Raw genomic sequence first — 15265 nt, 5'->3', positions numbered from 1 at the left:
AGCAGCAGCAAGTATCATGGGTAAGGTAGGTTGCAGGTTGGCCTGTAGGTACATATGTATGTACGCGCAGTCGTTGAGTTGTTTTTATCCAACCTACCTACACATTAGTCACGGGTCGCACGCACATCCTTTCTTTTTTCCCTTAGTTCCGCTGTCAAGAACGCCATCTCAAGGTAGATCCCGTATACTGTGTAGATCAAGGCGAAATAGTCCCGAGGCAAACCATGGTTCGAGAGGTATATAAGGCGGACATCGTCAAACTAGCAAGGTGCAGGCAAGTACCTGTGAGATTTTACCCACTAGAGAGCGCTGTGGTGCTTAACCTAATCGCCCGTAGCTAGCTCTACCTGCTTGATGTACCTAAGCTAGACCCAGTGCCAGACCTAACTTCCATGATCAATCAATCAACCATTGATGGCTGGGGGCCAGGGGGTACTTTTGCCTTGGCCAAGTCAGTAGAGCATCAATGTATTTAAGTAATAAAAACCCCGCAGATTGGGACGGTACGAGGGAAAAATGGCAAAACTTGGAAGTTACGAACGCTCCAGTTTTCTTCCATCCAGTCTTTGGAGGGGCAAGTGGTGTTGCTGAGCGACACTGCCAGCCCGCCAGCCAGCCCCCAGACATTCATTGATGTTCCGCGCTTGATCTCTGGTTCAAGGTACACACGTAGATCGTCGACGGGAGAGCACCACAAGACTATCATACCCAGATCGCCTGCTGTCCGGATGCAGAGGCCCTGCTTTGCGGCTTCCCTGCCTTCAATTAAACTGCAAAAAGTTGGGTCACGCTTGGAAGATACATTGATCGATCAGGGACCGTATTTCAAATCACTGGTCAACTGCCCGGGCAGTTCAGGATAATTGATGGATTTTGGGTCTGCCAGCATTCCATGTTGCTAGGTTCGTTACAGGGCGCATGCAACTGTCGTTTTGGGGGAAGCTTCAATTGAGAGTACTTGACGGGTACTTCTTTCCTTTTTTCTCTCTTTCTTTTTTCCCCCTTCTCGTCCTGCACGAATTCGTGAATTCCCCACAACGATCATGAACTGGATCCATGCCACCTCCGGTACCTTGGCCATCCGCTTCACGATTCTGTCCTCGCGATCACGGCAATGGCTCTCCATCAGAGGCTCTTCCCAATCCGTTGACGGGCGAGCAAGCAAGCGGCTCGCAAAGAACACATGGCAGGTTTTTCTTCTTCCCTCCCGTCGTGTTTCAGCAATCAATGGTCCCATCCACCATCCCCAATAAGCCCGACTCGCCCATCTTTTGCCCAACTCGGCCTTCTGCATGCAGCCAGCGCAAAACATCGAGATGGGTTCCTACATACATGTGCATGGCTAGAAGCCCTCTCTGCTCCGGCTAATCACCACCGAGCAAAGTAGCAATCACCGCTTGCATACGTCTCGCTGCAGAGAACCTGGTCCCCTCCTGTGCGGCGGGCGATATGGCCTGTCCAATCTGCAGCCACACGCACACCACATCTGCATCCCTCACATGTCAGAATTCCTCAACATCAAGGACAAGGACAAGGAGCAGCAGCAATCAGCTTTCTCGTCCAAAGGTCGGCTTGACCAACTATTTGCACATGCTATGCTATGCTATGCTGGCTGGCTCTCTTGATTTCTCTAGCATTGCCTCACAGACTTACGTTCCGCCGTTGCATGAAATGAATGCACTCACTTGCCTTTCAGCTTTCTCGCGACGTTTTCGCCCCCCGACATGAACATAGCATGCCGCACTAGGCTTGCTCAGGCAACCCCCGTTCATGCCGTTTTCGTTAAACGGTCGTTGTTTGCATGTCAATTCGGACCGTCGCGCGACAGCCGACGATGGAGCTAGGTATTGCCCTGCCTGCCTGCAGACTTACCTACCTGATAGCAGCAGTAGCCTTGTGACATGCCCACCCCAGATTCTCCAAGTACCCTCGGCGCAGTGAGAAGCTTCGGGTATACAAACCGGCAACTTGCTCCGATACTTCGTCCTGGCGATTCGCTTCAATGAGGAGCTGTAGAGCAAAGATGTCGACGAGAACGAAAAGAAAACCGGATTGCCAAACTTGGCTGTCCACCACGGGGACAATCTACCTTTGAAGCTCGCGGATAGCAATGCTCCTGAAGCAAGCGCATCGCACATTGCTACGTCTCGAAGTCGATCAGCATTGGTCGTTGGCCCATCCAACAAGTTCTATAGCTTCCCTGCTCTGCTGACGAGATGTCAAGGCTGAGACAGGACACCACCTTTGAAAGGGTCGGTTGCGATGGCTCTGATCTAGTCGCGCCACTAAGCATGCAGGAAGATAGTGCGCGCCCATGCCGGTGGATCGTCTCTTTTTAGCATCCAGATCAATATATACTGAAGCCACGGCCAGGGGGTGAGCAAGTCGCCGGCAGGTATCTTTTGGAGTACGGCAACCAGCTCGGCGACCCACGCTTATCCTTTTCGACTTGGACCTGCATCTGCACAATGCACGATTGGAACCGAAGAGTGGGGACCCCTATTCGCTTCCTCTCAAGATTGTTAGACGGAGCCAGGGAGCTACTGTAGGAGACCTCGACCTGCTGTCGAGTACCCCATCGCATCCATTCGCCAGCAAGCACCGAAACGCTTGGTCATACTGGCTCGTTACGATTGCGGAGCGATCGTGACTCGATGCCACTCTCGTGATGGAGCAGGCCGTCCGCCCATCTGTCATATCGCAGCACCCGGCACCATAGCAGAATTTTCAAGGCAGGCAGACGAACGAGGCAAGATCAGTATCGCCTATGCGCATCGGAAACGCTGCTCCGCACCTGGCAAAAATACGGGCTCTCTACCCACTGGCTAAGCATCGCGGAGGTGATCGCGACGACGATCGGGAACCCTCTGGCCTCTGCGAACTGAATAGTTCCAGCTCGAGTCCTGGTGGTTTCGTACAGTAGAGCTGCTGTCATTTTCACTCCAACCCCGCTGATCCTTGAGTTGCCCGTTTGGACTTTCCGAGGTGTCCCTGGCGAATCACATTGCTGCAACCGAATGCGCCGTCCCAGACGCAGCTGGATTCAGCAAACCGACCAACCCTATGATTTGCTTGAAGGACTACTCCAATGCCTTGATCGTCTACTTCAAGCGCATGCTATATATGAGTATATGAACGTGTATTACGGCCCTCTAGCGAGTAAATCGCCGGCGTTGACACCATCTTTCTGCCGTGTCGCGTGGAAACTGCGGGGTTTGTGTGACCTGGGAGCAAAAGAAACCTGAGACATACAAATTGGGTACAATCGGTTTGCATGTGGACATTCCGCAAAGGGCCTTCTGGATCCCAGTCATTTGCTGCCGATCTCGCCATCCATTGGAATATGCGATCTCGAAGGATGCTTCGGGTTACCACCTTGGACAGAACCATCATCGGAGCTCGAGGCAGGGTAGGATTGACCACCAACCTACGCGCGCCTCTACAATGAAGCGATTCGAGACAGCACATGACAGTTGACTAGTTCGTCCAGTCGACGATCTGGCGTCGGGCGGCCCGGGAAGTAATTGATTGGAGCAGTCGACCTTGAGGATCATCGGAAGATCCAGGCAACTTCTAGCCGTCTAGAGGGCGGCAAGGCGACCAGCGACGGACCATGGTGCCAGCTACTCAACACGCACCGTGGCACCTAGCCTCCGTCCTCCGCCACCTTGTCCAATTACGGAAATTCCTCGACGGATTCCTGGATGCCATTCGCGGAAACAATTGTGGCCCATTTCCGCTTCCAGTTGGATCGGACGAGATGGTGTCAGCGCGCGCCCAGATATCGCACTCGCTCACGAACTCCGACGGGCGGTGCTACAGTATGTACGATGATTGTGTGCACGACCGACGCTTGCCTTCGCTACCAAGGAACCCAAAAGTTGATTTCTGTTGCCGAGACCAGTGAGTGTATGAGTGACGTTGATGTTGTTTCTTTGGCTGCTTTAGAGCTGCATGCGCTGTGAGTCCTTCAGCTACCCAATCAGCCATTGCTATTATTATCTTACATACATACCTTCGTCGTGTTGGGGACGGCACGTTCTGATGGTCGCTACAGCTCCTCACGTCCAATCACAGCAGGTGCCAAAGTACATCTCGCCGCCCTTCCAACGGCTGCCCGCCCACTGAGAGTCCCTAAGAGACAAGCTTATCAGGCCAAGCCTCGGAGGGAGCAAGTAGTCGCTATCTACATATTTCCTACAGCAAGCACAACACAGGAGTCTAGACTCGCGAGGTGCGCGTCCCTCAACGTTGGTGATCTGTCAATATTCCTCGGTAACCACCAGCAGACGAGCTTGTAATGATGACTCCATACGGTTTCGCATTACCTTATCCCTTCGCATGCCACGAAGCAGACTGACCCTTTTGTCTCATATTGTCACCCCGCATACCGCCGATCCCTTGATCCCGATAGCCCCGAACCAAAAGCCTATCTCAATTGCCTAGATGGCATGTTCCGAATGACGTGGACTGGACAAGCTGGCGAATACCTATTCTTGCCATGTACTTAAAATTGGTTGCCTATTGCGTTCGGCTGCATCTTGCATGAGCATCATACGAGATCCTGTCGTAGTTCCGTATGCACGTCAAATGGGTTACATATATGAAGGAAGATGCAAGTAGGGCCGGCAATGCTACCATGCTATCGACTACACATGGAAATTTTGGAGCGACTTTGGGCGATTCGCAACAAGCAGCCGCAATCCCCGATGCCGTACCGCTAGAAGGACCCATTAAGGGTGCTGCCACAGGCGGCGGCGGTGACAATGGCCATGCAGCTCGCCGGAAACAGAGTTCTGGAGTGGATTCATGGCAATCCGGACGGCATAGCACACAAACGGCACCCAAGGAGCAACCAGCAGTGTACATCCGGGACATTCTCGAACTGGCCGAATCAACGGCCCTGTCGCCTGTGTGGGTGGGCACCGACGAACTGGAGGGTGTGAGGGGTGAGCGCCGGATTGGTGTGTGGTGTGGCTTTGCTGACTGCCTGCGAGCGATCTCTCTTTTCTCTCTTTCGCACAGGCTCAATAGCACCGCACTACTGCACCATGCACGCTTCCTGCGACCTTGCTTGCATCATGCAATTGCGTGCATTATGAGGGGATGTATGACAAGGGATGAAAACGTGAAATCAAGACCGTTACCGTTACGAGTCTGTCTGGGGGCACAGTCTCGTCACACACGACAGACAGCGTTCACTCTCTACTCATGTGGACATAATTTACTGAACAAGGCGGCCATGACAAGTTCGCTGAGATGGGCTGGGCTGAGCCCATTGGCGATACCGCTCGACAGTCACGATGAACATCGATTGTGTGCACACACATACCGCCGCGCTTCTTGACTAGCCCGAGGAAGGAACACACACAAACAAATGCGTTACACGGGATACATACATTCCTCCGAGTGAGCATGTACACGAAATGAAGCCTGATATCACATATCACTGCGCGGAGACATTGAGCAACCCTCCATTTTCACGCCCGTCGAGACCATCACGTATCGGCGCAGTCGCATTGGCGGTCAGTTTTCTCTTCATGCCTGTGTCGTATCCTAAGATGATGAGGTTGAATGCTATCGTACTGATAGGGTTGGTCATGATGTTTCCATATTCGGCACAGGCTGGCACGTCTACGCAAGCCACTCACCTTGGAGAATCCATGTTTGCGACCCGTCATTGGTCAATGGCGCGGCATGCCTTCACGTCATTTGCTCTGACACGGCACCGGAAAGGGTAATGGGTTTCTCACCTAACATGGCCTAGCTTACCTCGGTGAGCGTCTGCTGCGTTTTCCCACATCCACGGACTCACCTCGTATCAGAGGTAGCTTCCCGGATCCGTGGGTTTGGTAAGCATGGTGGAAAGTAAGCTTACTTGCAACCCCCTGCCCGTTCCAGTCACAAGCATCTACTGACTTTTCTGCCTTCCCGGAATTCCCATGTATCCGAGGGGAGAATCAGGTCGCGATTGGACGACCGCGAGTGTGATGTGATTCCCATATAAGCAAGCCACCGCAAGGTGGAGTTGTGACGGAGCTATGATGATGGTGATGATGGTGACTTCTTTACAATTCCCTATTGCAGCAATGAACCACCATACCCCCCTTGTCCGGTAGATCTGGGGTATCTTCGAGGTGGTGTGGTATGCGGCTCTTCCACGCGCGACCCATGGCATTTGATGATGTGAGCAAGCATGGCGACGGTCGAGAACGCCTCTCCCACACACCATCCCCCGGAGAGAAAAAAGAATACATGTAATACAAGACGCAGATACATGGTCTGTCGCTGTGGCGGCATTAGCATCATGCTGTATCACCACCCACTTCGACGGTGCCCTGGCTCATCACCCTGCCGCGCGCTCGCGCACGCACATACCCCATACCGCTTGCCCATCCCTATCTCCCCATACTTACCCAACCAAGCAGACGGGTTCCCGAGTGTGTGTGTGTGTGCGCGCGCGCGTATGCGGATCAGGGACCAGCTGCCGATACGAGGTATCGTGCTTCTAGACCTGCACCCCTACCGGTCTGCACCCCTAATATGCACTACATTCTTATAGCTTCCCTCTTGTACATATCATATGTGAGCTCTTACCTCATCTAACGTCAGTTTTTCATTCTCAACGTACACAGACTAACTGTTCTTCTTTTTCTTTCCTCTCCCATGTGAATATGTGCGTGCCTGCTCGTTTGGCAGCGACCGCCGTCTTGTTGTCTGTTCAAATCGAGATACAGGCGGTGGTGGTTATGACGAAAACCAGTCATGGTGTTGGGCAGTGGTGGTGGGCGCAAGGTCCTTTCCTTTTGCCGTCGTGTATTACATACACGCATCAGCAACACCACCAATCAGCATTATTAATCATCGCGCTCACACCCTCATCTCATCGATAGGAGCAATGGTCATGGTGCTTCATGCCACATGAGTCCTGTTTTTTATGTTCTTACTTGGGTGCTGGTAGGTAGAACGTTCGTTCTCTGACAACGATCTCTCTCGGAGGTCTACTTTGCCAGAGATTACCTAATCGGGCATTCCTTCCCGATGTTACACAACATGGCCATGCCAGCGGCAGGCCTGTGATCTTGTCAGGCCTCGAAGTCGAGAAGGGCTGGCACCACATCGTGATAAACCTCTGGCATTTGAGTGCCCGATAACGAGTATCGGTTATATCGGGCAGCAACGATGTACTGGGCAGGCGGCTTGCTCCGTTGGGGGATCCCAATCGCGCGCCCAGTCTCGAGGGTCATCTGACGCCGAATCTGCAAAAAGGAGGCAGTACCAGCAAGCCAGCGCATATGCCGCGACCATTGCGAACCTTCGGCCGCTCTCGCTTGGAAGAGGGAACCTTGCTCAGGTGATACCTCGTGGCGATGGCGACCTCGGCGAGGTGGATGGGCAGAGAGTCCTGTTCATCTGGATGGACGGGCGGGTCCTTCTTCCTCTCCTTACTTTCGCCTCCTGTAGGCGAGCGCAACCTGCTTGATGATAAAGGGGCCACTCGAAAGAGTATGCATGCTGTGAGGACTGGCTGCTGCACTTGGTGGATATGAGGAAGGGGGGAATGCGAAGCGGGTTGGAGGGACGGACGGGCGCTAGTAAAACACCACGACAACTTTATCCAGAATCATGAGGTATTGGAGTCGAATGAGGCGATATAAGTGAAATGTGTTATGTATCGCCGCCGCCGCTTACTTGCATCGCCTAGAGAAAATCGAAACGCAGGTGGGATTGTATTGAAACGTCTTTTTTGCTGTGTGTTTCCCCCGGGGAAGAGGATGAAACATGGTCAATTGGGCCTGGCCTGGCCGCCAAGACAAGACAGCCAGACAGCCTCACACACAGCTCGCAGCACAGCTGGACTACAGGCAATCTAGGCAATCCTCTGTGCACTGCTCTCTCAGTCCGTGCCTGGCCAGGCCCTGGTTTCTCCAGAAAACGCTGGGGCCAGCTGCAGATCTAGAAACAACGATCAGCACCGAGATCAGACGAAAAAGACCGGACACGAGATCTCGAACCGTCAATCAATTCCATATTTTCCCTTGCCTGTTGGGATCTATCTGTCTGTCTTTAGCATTTGCAACCATTTGCCGCGCGACTGCTGGTGTTTTGTTTTACCATTCCATCTTCGTGCGACGTTTTCCGAACCGCCTCGGGAGGTTTTGATCGTTTTGATGTCGATGGGTTTCAAGGATGCTGCGATCCCACATTGGCTGGTCGGTCTGGCGGGAGGCGGCGTTTGAAACGGGCACGCAACACCACGCCATAATTTCTTTTCGTTAAGAGGCCGAATGGACAATTGCTTCGTCGCAGCGACTGCGACGTTATGGAAACGTCAGACAGGGATTAATGGTCATGTCTTTCGCGGTCGATTGTTCTAATGAGGCGTATAATAGTAGTATATTTATTACTTGAATGCGACTTCGATGGCAGATGTGTCTGTTCATAAATACCGTCGACGTCGCCCTCGGTTAGACTTGAATGATCGACCATCCTTCCCAGTCAGTGATCTCCCAACACCAAGCAGATCTCGCTCCGTCCATCCGCCTTATCTCTTCTTCGTCACTCGCCGGTCGAGATACTGCTGGCACAGCTCTTCTTCTTCTTCTTTCTGTATATACTATATTTACTTCTTTTGCCCACCTTTTTCACCCACCAACCATCTACATCAGGTTTCACCAAAGACCTCCGACAAGATGAAGTTCACCACCGTCGTTCTCTGCTTCGCTACCGCCGCACTCGGCATGCCGACAGGCGCCGATGTGGGAGCCGCCGCAGCCGCAGACAAGCAGCTGGGCGGAAAGGGTGCCGCCGCCGGCAACAACAACAACAACAACAACAACAACAAGGGCACGCCGGCTGCAGGTCTTGCCCAGTCCAGCGGCACCGCCACCAACAGTGCCGCCGTTCCCAGCGCCACCGTCGGCAAGGGCAACGGTAACGGAAACGGCAAGGGCGGTAACGGCAGCAACCAGACCGGCGCCATCAGCGAGTCCGTCATCCCGGACTACGGCCTCGCTGCAGGCGTGCCGAGCAAGTCCCAGCCCGGCAGCTGCGTCGGCGCCAACGGCATCAACATCCCCTGCACGTGCCCGCCGCCCAAGGCCGAGGTGGCGGCGGCGCTGACGGCGTTTGTGGCGCGGGGCAAGGCCGGGTCGGTGCCCGTCAGTTTTCCCGACCCGTCGGCGGGCGGGGGCGATACGTCGCTGGCGGGCAACCGGGCGCGCATCAATGCGATTGTGAATACGCTGCAGAACTTCAACTTCGACAGGACGGGAAGGACGGGCGACGGGTGCCCGGCGGCTAGTTTCCCGGCGCTGGCGGCGGTGCAGAAGAGGTTGCAGGGGGGCGAGAATGTGCAGGTTGGGGGGCTGGGGCTGGAGGTCGGCAGAGTCGCCGTCGTATGGTATGAGGGGAGAGACGGAGAGGCACGGATGGGGGAGGAAAGACGAAACGATATGAACGGTTTGGGATTTTGGGAAGGAGTTTTCTGGGTTGGGTTGGAAGGATTGGAGTTTTCTGGCAAAACCATGGGTTGATTGATGGAGTGACGATGCTGTTTGGAGCATACAGGAAGAAATGATACCCCTTTTTACTTTTGACTTACTGCTGCTCACCTTTCTCTCGACATCATGCACGGAGTGGGTTAAGTACTCGATATCACTTGTCTCCTTCCGTCCTCTGTCTGGGTCTATGCAGGCGTTGGCCATGGGGTTTGGATACGTGATTCATATTCTCATGTATCAACATTTTAGCAACCATCCATTAGGAAGATGCATGCATACTTACTGTACATAACGTAACGAACTCGTTCGCATGTCACCATGTGTAATTACCACTCGACAACTTCGTGTTTTCAACCTTGAAATCCTAAGGGTTCCAACAGAATCGAAGTCACGTTTTTCTCCTATCCTAACATCTTTCCTTTCACAAAACACCCGGCGCACCGACCTCTGGTGTGAGTCATGATTAGTGATACCAACAGCTTCGTACGGTTGGGCAGGCGTCGAGAACCACAGTATAAAATCATGGTAAAGGGCACTGGCGGCACTCTCGAGAGAATCCAGGAACGTGTGCTCTGGAAAGATGCTCTCCGTCGCGTCTGCTTTGAACCGGCGCGTGTGCGAGTGCGCCTTTACGCGCATATTTCCTCTCACGGCCCCGAATTCTTATTAAGTTTCTTCGGCTCGGTCGCATTTACTGTCCTCCCGTAGGTCCCATATTCATATAGGGGTACACGTTGCTGCCGCCGCCCATGAAGGCCCAGTTCGGGTAGCTCAGGTCCGTCATGTCGGTGAGGAGGTTCTGGTTCTGCTCCCACTGCTCCGGGGCCAGCACCATGTCCCACTGGATGTCGGGCCCGGCGCTCGTGGTGGGCACCTCGGCACTGCTGCTGCCGGCGCCGGCGGCGGTGGCGGGGTTGAAGACGCCCGAGTAGACAAAGTCGACGCCGGCCAAGCTCGGGTGCCGCGAGTCCGAGCCGAACATGGGCGCCCCCAGGGGGTGGTGCGCGTGCGGCGGCTGCGCCTGCTCGGGGAGGCTGTGCCAGCTTGCCGACGCGAGGGTATGATGGTGGTCCATCGGTTGTGGTGGGTGGTTGTGTTGCTGCTGCTGTGGCTGTTGCTGTTGGTGCTGCGGTGGCTGCTGGTGCGGCGGCAGTTCTTCCTCCATGCTGCCCAGGGCGAAACTGACACCACTGTCCGTGCTGTGTCGCTGCTGGTGCTGCTGGTGTTCCGCCTCGTGCGGGTGGCCCATCTGCCGCAGCGTCGCCGGGTTCTCTCCCGCCCGGACGCCCTCGAGCTCGAAGCCGAGCGGGTTGCCGAACAGCGTGGACGTGGGCCGGCCGTCGACGAGCTTCATGGCCTTGGCGAACTCGTTGGCGATCTTGGCGAAGCGCGCGTTGGTCCCGCTCATCTCGACCGTCTTGAGGATGTCGTGCAGCCGCCGCACCGCGTCCGCTAGCTCCGCCACGCTGTGCATCTCGACCAGCTGGTTCTGGGTGAGGACCGCCTCGAGCTCCCGGCCCAGGTCCGTCCGCGACCCGGCCGTCGGGGACTGCTGCGCGCCCTGCTGCTGCTGTGTCGCGAGCGGCTGGAACTTCCAGGCGTGCTGGGCCGCGGCCGCTTCGTCGATGGGCGAGCTGGCTTGATGGGACTCCGTAGTAGCGGTAGCAATAGTAGCAACAGTGGCGGACGACGTTGGCCTTTGCTGCTGCTGCTGTGAGGACGGCATCGCGGCGTCGGGCGCCACCAGCCGCAGCGTCAGCTCCATGCTGGTCAGGTACGCCCAGTAGACGTCGAACCAGCAGATGGCGTTGAAGGCGCCGCCGCGCCAGAGCTCGACGAAGAGGCTGACGGCGCGCATGGCCGACGTGACGCAGACGCGGCTCAGCTGGGTGACGACGAAGCCGTCCGACGTGGCGCCGAGGTCGACGCCCTGCTCGCTCGCCTCGACCTCGCGCAGGAGGAAGCGGCGGGACAGCAGGCCGAGCGCGCACTGGTACACGATGTGCAGGATCAGGACGGAGCGCCAGGCGGTCCGGAGCTCCTCCTCGCGCGCGGGCGGCCGGTTGCTGCTCGCCGACGGGCTCGGCGAGTGCGGCGTCGGCTGCAGGTCCGCCGGCAGCGCGTGCCGCCACTCGACCAGCCGCCGCAGGTACTGCACGGCCTGGTGGTAGCGGCTGGCGGGGCAGTGGGCGAGGTCGTAGACGTCGCGGCGGATGCAGCCGACGATGCGCCAGAGCTTGGCGAGCTGCTCGGCGAGGCCGTGGGGCTGGCCGGGGCGGGCGCCAGGACGTGCTCGTCCGGGTAGTCGACGTCGACCTCGCGGTCGTCGATGGCCGAGGGCCGGCCGAGGGAGCAGCACAGGTTCTGCTCGTAGCAGTAGAGGGTCCACCAGACGCGCTTGCGGAGCTCGCGCGTGATGGGGTGGAAGGACCCGGACACGTCCTGCCGGTGCATGCCCAGGGCGACGGCGAGGCGGCAGGCGGCGCCGTGGTAGGTCCAGGCCGCGGTCCGGTCGTTGGTGTTGTTCGAGTGCAGCGACAGCAGCATCAGGGCGCACACGTTGGGCAGGCTGAGCGTGACGAGCAGCTGCGGCAGGCCCGTCATCTCGGCGTAGTAGCGCCGCTGGAAGTCGAGCGTCTGGTTGTTCTGCGGCAGCGACCGGCAGCCGAAGATGAAGATCATGTAAAGGCAGCCGAGCCAGCCGGCCGAGACGTAGGTCGTCTGGTTCGCGTCCAGGGTCGGGGCTTGCTGGCCGATGCCGATGCCGATGCCGCTGCCGATGCCGACGCCCTCTTTGCCGCCGCCGCCGTGGTGTTGTTGCTGGTCCGTGGACGCGGCCCGCCAGATCTCCTCGTAGACGTGCTGGAAGGTGGGCCGGTGGAAGAGGACGAAGTTGGGGTGCATGTGCTGGAAGAAGGCCTCGATGTAGCGGTCGGCGACGTCGCGCTCGGGGAACTTGACCTTGCTCGAGGGGACGCAGTGGCGCAGCAGCTCGGACGTGTTGGCGTGGCCCTCGTGGCCGCTGAAGCTGGTGGTGGGCGAGTCGCCGCGGAACATGGAGGGCGACAGCGGCGGGCGCAGCCGGTCGCGCTGCGTGTGGCCCTCGTAGACCATGGTCGGGTCGGCGATGAGGTCCGCCGTCAGGTGCTCCGGGTGCGGGTCGCTGCTGAGCTCCGACGAGGACGACTTGGACCGCGTCGCCACCAGGTTCCGCAGCCGCGTGAAGAAGGCCAGGCTGCCCGCGGGCCCGATGTAGTGCGGCCGCCCGCTCGGGTCCCGCACCAGGTTCGTGCTGCCCTCGTCGCCGCTGCGGTCCCGGTCCCGGTCCGACTTGATGGTCTTGGCCTCGGGCGAGACGGGCGACATGAGCGCCGACGCGCTCACCGACCGCTGCCGCTTGCCCGTCGTCGTCGTTGTCGTCGTCGTCGTCGTGGCCGCGGACTGCGGCGTGGGCGGCTCGTTGTGGACGGAGCCGCCGCCGCCGCCGCCGTTGCCGTCGAAGTCGGGCATCTCGAGGCCCAGCTCCCGCCCGTACGCGATCACTTCCTCCGCCGTGGGCTCGGCGCCCAGCTGCGGGTGCAGGCCGCGGATCAGCGCGTCGATGGCCCGGTAGCGCCGGTCGAGGCTCTCGACGCTGCCGTAGATGCGGTGCTTCCGCGGCATGGTGGTGACGCACTGGATGCCGGCCTCGATGCAGAGCTTGCAGGGCGTCAACCCTTCGTCGTCGGCGCCCGTGTCCATGGCCGACGAGGCCGGCCCCTGGTCCAGGCGCTGGCACTTGCAGCGCCGCGTCTTGCAGTAGTCGCAGCTGAGCTTGGTCCGCTTTCGCTGCGCGGCCGGCACGCGTCGCTTCGCCTTCAATTGTTCCCTCCGCTGCGCGGCCTGCTGGTGCGTGAGCCCGCTGGCGGAGGAAGAGGTGGGCGCGACGCCGCCGCCGCCGTGGTGGTCCTGGCCTTCGTACTTGGGGAGGGGACGTCGGGTATCCAAGGGCGGAGGGGGCCCGAACTGTCCCAGCTGCAGGTGCCCCGAGGAAGGGTCGAATTCCGACTTTGGCTTGGCCATCGCTTGCGTTTGTTGGGGGAAGCCTACGAGGTGGTGGCTGTTGCTGTCGTGGAGCTCCATATCGGGGGAGTGGGAGGAGGTGGAGGTGGAGGTGCTGGCGGTTGGTATAATGGATGAGGCCTGTATGATTATTCTCCTTCTTCGTTCTCTCGGAATGCCTGTAACCGTAGGGGGGCACGCGTAGTAGTGGTAGTGGTAGTGGTATCAAGTTTGGCAGTCATGGGCTAGGAGCAGTCCAGGCCGGCACATAATACCATGCAGCGAGCGTCAAAGGGAGGAGACAATCTCCCGAGCTGATCTTGGTGGTAGCAAGGAAGCAGCTGGGCAACGGGTGCCCCCCTTCAAAACGGATCCCACGGGGGGGCGGTAGGGATGAGGGTAGGTAGGGTTTGGGTCTGGCGGGCAGCGTGATCTGGTGGGCAGCGTGGTCTAGATCTCGCGGATGACGGAATCCACTGACAATAGGGACGGGCTTATTATTACAGACTAGGAAGGGGCCAGGAGCTGCCGGGAGGGACTGGTTCTACTACCGCGGAAGAAGGGAGGGAAAAACAAAAACAAAAAAAGCTTTTTTTTTCTCACTCTTTTGGTGTGGTGTGCAGTCGTTTCAGTGGCTGGAGGAGGAAGTGACAGGCCAAAACTTTTGACAGGTCCGCTTCGTCATCACGTACCCGACTTGTCGCCGGGTCGAAGCAAAAAGGTCCAGAGCCTGGAAGGGCTGAATGGGTCGACTTCCCCGGGAGATGGTTCGCCTGGGGGACGGGATTGAGTGGGAAAATGGAGGGGCGCGGCTTTTTCCTGCAGCTGCAGATGGGCATTGCATACGTCAGGTTCGCGCCGCGAGCCGGATATGCAGACTCAGGCTTGCCAGGGCGGTCGATGGGCTGACGAGGTTGGAGAAGGGAACCCACTGTGATGTGATGATGAGGGACGTATGTCATAGTGAGCTTGGGTCTGGAGTAGCTAGCTCGTTACTTGGACGTAGGGTTCAGCATTACCCAACCTTTTGGCCCCCTAGCTCCCTTTTTCTCGCCCGCCCCGGTTTTATATTCCCTGACATCAGTAGCACGTCAGGCCGCGGGCCAATCACATTACACATCCACCAACGGCTCAACCTTAGTATATCTGACCGGAAAAGAAGGGCCATGGATCTGGCTGTCCAGATGGATGGTACTGATATCGTGTCACGTATGTATATAAGGCATCGCATATGTAGCGATGCAGTTCAGAATGTCAGCAGCATACAACGACCGCCCATTCCAGTCGCGCGCGTCTCCTCCACCCGGGACCCCCAAGGATGCCACGGCCCGGGCCTTCTCTGCATTTTTGCATGGGTGGTGTTTACGAGCCATGAGCTCTTCATCATCACACCATTGCTCCGCATCCGCATCTGCTCAGAGTTATCGTGGTATCGTAGCGGTTCTTATCGACAGCCGTTCGAGTGGATGCATGCTAGCGACGTAGTCCCTGGGCTATTACGACGGCCGTGCCACGACATTGGCTGACTGATTATAAAGGAGGAACCGCTGAATATATAAGCTTTCTACTTATACGCGGTCACCTGAATTATAATTCCTTCGCCCAAACAGTGAATCAACCACCCTCATCCGCTGTCGAATGTGTCTGTACACTCAGTGGCATTTCGCCTCGTGGTTACACAGTATGAGTCACGGCGACGAGATTTCATATTGTTTACCGAG

The 15265-nt window shown here is 57.2% G+C and overlaps 4 protein-coding genes across 4 annotated transcripts; 2 read left to right on the top strand and 2 right to left on the bottom strand.

Moving 5' to 3' along the window:
- Window positions 1–4639: 4639 nt before the first annotated feature.
- Window positions 4640–5307, top strand: PG997_011957 (uncharacterized protein; the record flags this gene model as incomplete). Its single annotated transcript, XM_066816272.1, has 2 exons — window positions 4640–4949; window positions 5237–5307. The coding sequence occupies 2 exons, from the start codon at window positions 4640–4642 to the stop codon at window positions 5305–5307; spliced, it is 381 nt and encodes a 126-aa protein (XP_066661964.1).
- Window positions 5308–7085: 1778 nt separating this feature from the next.
- PG997_011956 (uncharacterized protein) lies at window positions 7086–7628 on the bottom strand (the record flags this gene model as incomplete). The annotated part of the gene is made up of 3 exons (XM_066816271.1): window positions 7086–7259; window positions 7316–7448; window positions 7603–7628. 3 exons carry the CDS (start codon window positions 7626–7628, stop codon window positions 7086–7088), a joined length of 333 nt encoding a protein of 110 aa, XP_066661963.1.
- Window positions 7629–8693: 1065 nt separating this feature from the next.
- Window positions 8694–10173, top strand: PG997_011955 (uncharacterized protein; the record flags this gene model as incomplete). The annotated part of the gene is made up of 2 exons (XM_066816270.1): window positions 8694–9403; window positions 10065–10173. 2 exons carry the CDS (start codon window positions 8694–8696, stop codon window positions 10171–10173), a joined length of 819 nt encoding a protein of 272 aa, XP_066661962.1.
- Window positions 10174–10194: 21 nt separating this feature from the next.
- Window positions 10195–13625, bottom strand: PG997_011954 (uncharacterized protein; the record flags this gene model as incomplete). The annotated part of the gene is made up of 2 exons (XM_066816269.1): window positions 10195–11769; window positions 11793–13625. The coding sequence occupies 2 exons, from the start codon at window positions 13623–13625 to the stop codon at window positions 10195–10197; spliced, it is 3408 nt and encodes a 1135-aa protein (XP_066661961.1).
- Window positions 13626–15265: the final 1640 nt, after the last annotated feature.

This window comes from Apiospora hydei (genome assembly GCF_038363865.1).
Source record: "Apiospora hydei strain CBS 114990 chromosome Unknown utg000009l_segment0_segment0, whole genome shotgun sequence".
NCBI classification, from domain to species: domain Eukaryota; kingdom Fungi; phylum Ascomycota; class Sordariomycetes; order Amphisphaeriales; family Apiosporaceae; genus Apiospora; species Apiospora hydei.
This window is presented reverse-complemented; position numbering and strand designations above follow the sequence as displayed.